The sequence below is a fragment of the Morone saxatilis genome, unplaced genomic scaffold (genome assembly GCF_004916995.1).
Source record: "Morone saxatilis isolate NCDOM2014 unplaced genomic scaffold, NCSU_SB_2.0 Contig23, whole genome shotgun sequence".
Taxonomy (NCBI): domain Eukaryota; kingdom Metazoa; phylum Chordata; class Actinopteri; family Moronidae; genus Morone; species Morone saxatilis.
This window is the reverse complement of record NW_023339796.1, coordinates 7,404,336-7,404,827: the sequence shown is the minus strand read 5'-3', so window position 1 is coordinate 7,404,827 and position 492 is coordinate 7,404,336. Positions and strand designations below refer to the sequence as shown.

Sequence of the window (492 nt, the reverse complement as noted above, 5' to 3'; positions counted from 1 at the left end):
AAGAGAAAAAAAAAAAATTTAAAAGCATTTAATTACACTGACAAAACATGAAACAATAAGAAAATGACTGACAGCATTGGACAGGAGGTGATAATTGCGTACTTCTTCTTGAACACGACGAATCCTGCCCCGGCCACAAACAGCAGCAGCACAAAGCAGATGACCGGTCCGATGACGATCTTTACTATGTAGAGTGGATCACCTGTTCAAAACATCCGCGCAGACAGTGAGTCACATTTCAGGTGAAGAACAAAAACAAGCTCTTATGAAACCCACTCATTAAACTGCTGCTGGGATCAATATGCTGCTCTGTGAACATAATCTGCTTCCAGTAGCATCTTTTGATCTTTTGATAATGGTTAAGAGGGCTGAGTCATTCAAGGCTCCTGCATGTTTTTCATGTTTATATTCTGCTTGTACATACATTCTTTTCTTCATTCATACATTTTATTTCTTGGACAGATTAAAAAGGCTTTTGACAGCAGCTGATCA

General features: G+C 38.8%; 1 protein-coding gene across 1 annotated transcript in view; it reads right to left on the bottom strand.

Moving 5' to 3' along the window:
- insra (insulin receptor a) overlaps positions 1-492 on the bottom strand; it is a gene marked incomplete at its 3' end in the record, with an annotated part of 43,790 nt that overhangs the window by 3,662 nt on the left and 39,636 nt on the right. Inside the window, 1 exon segment of the mRNA XM_035670071.1 lies at positions 103-202. Coding sequence (XP_035525964.1) covers positions 103-202 — 100 coding nt within the window.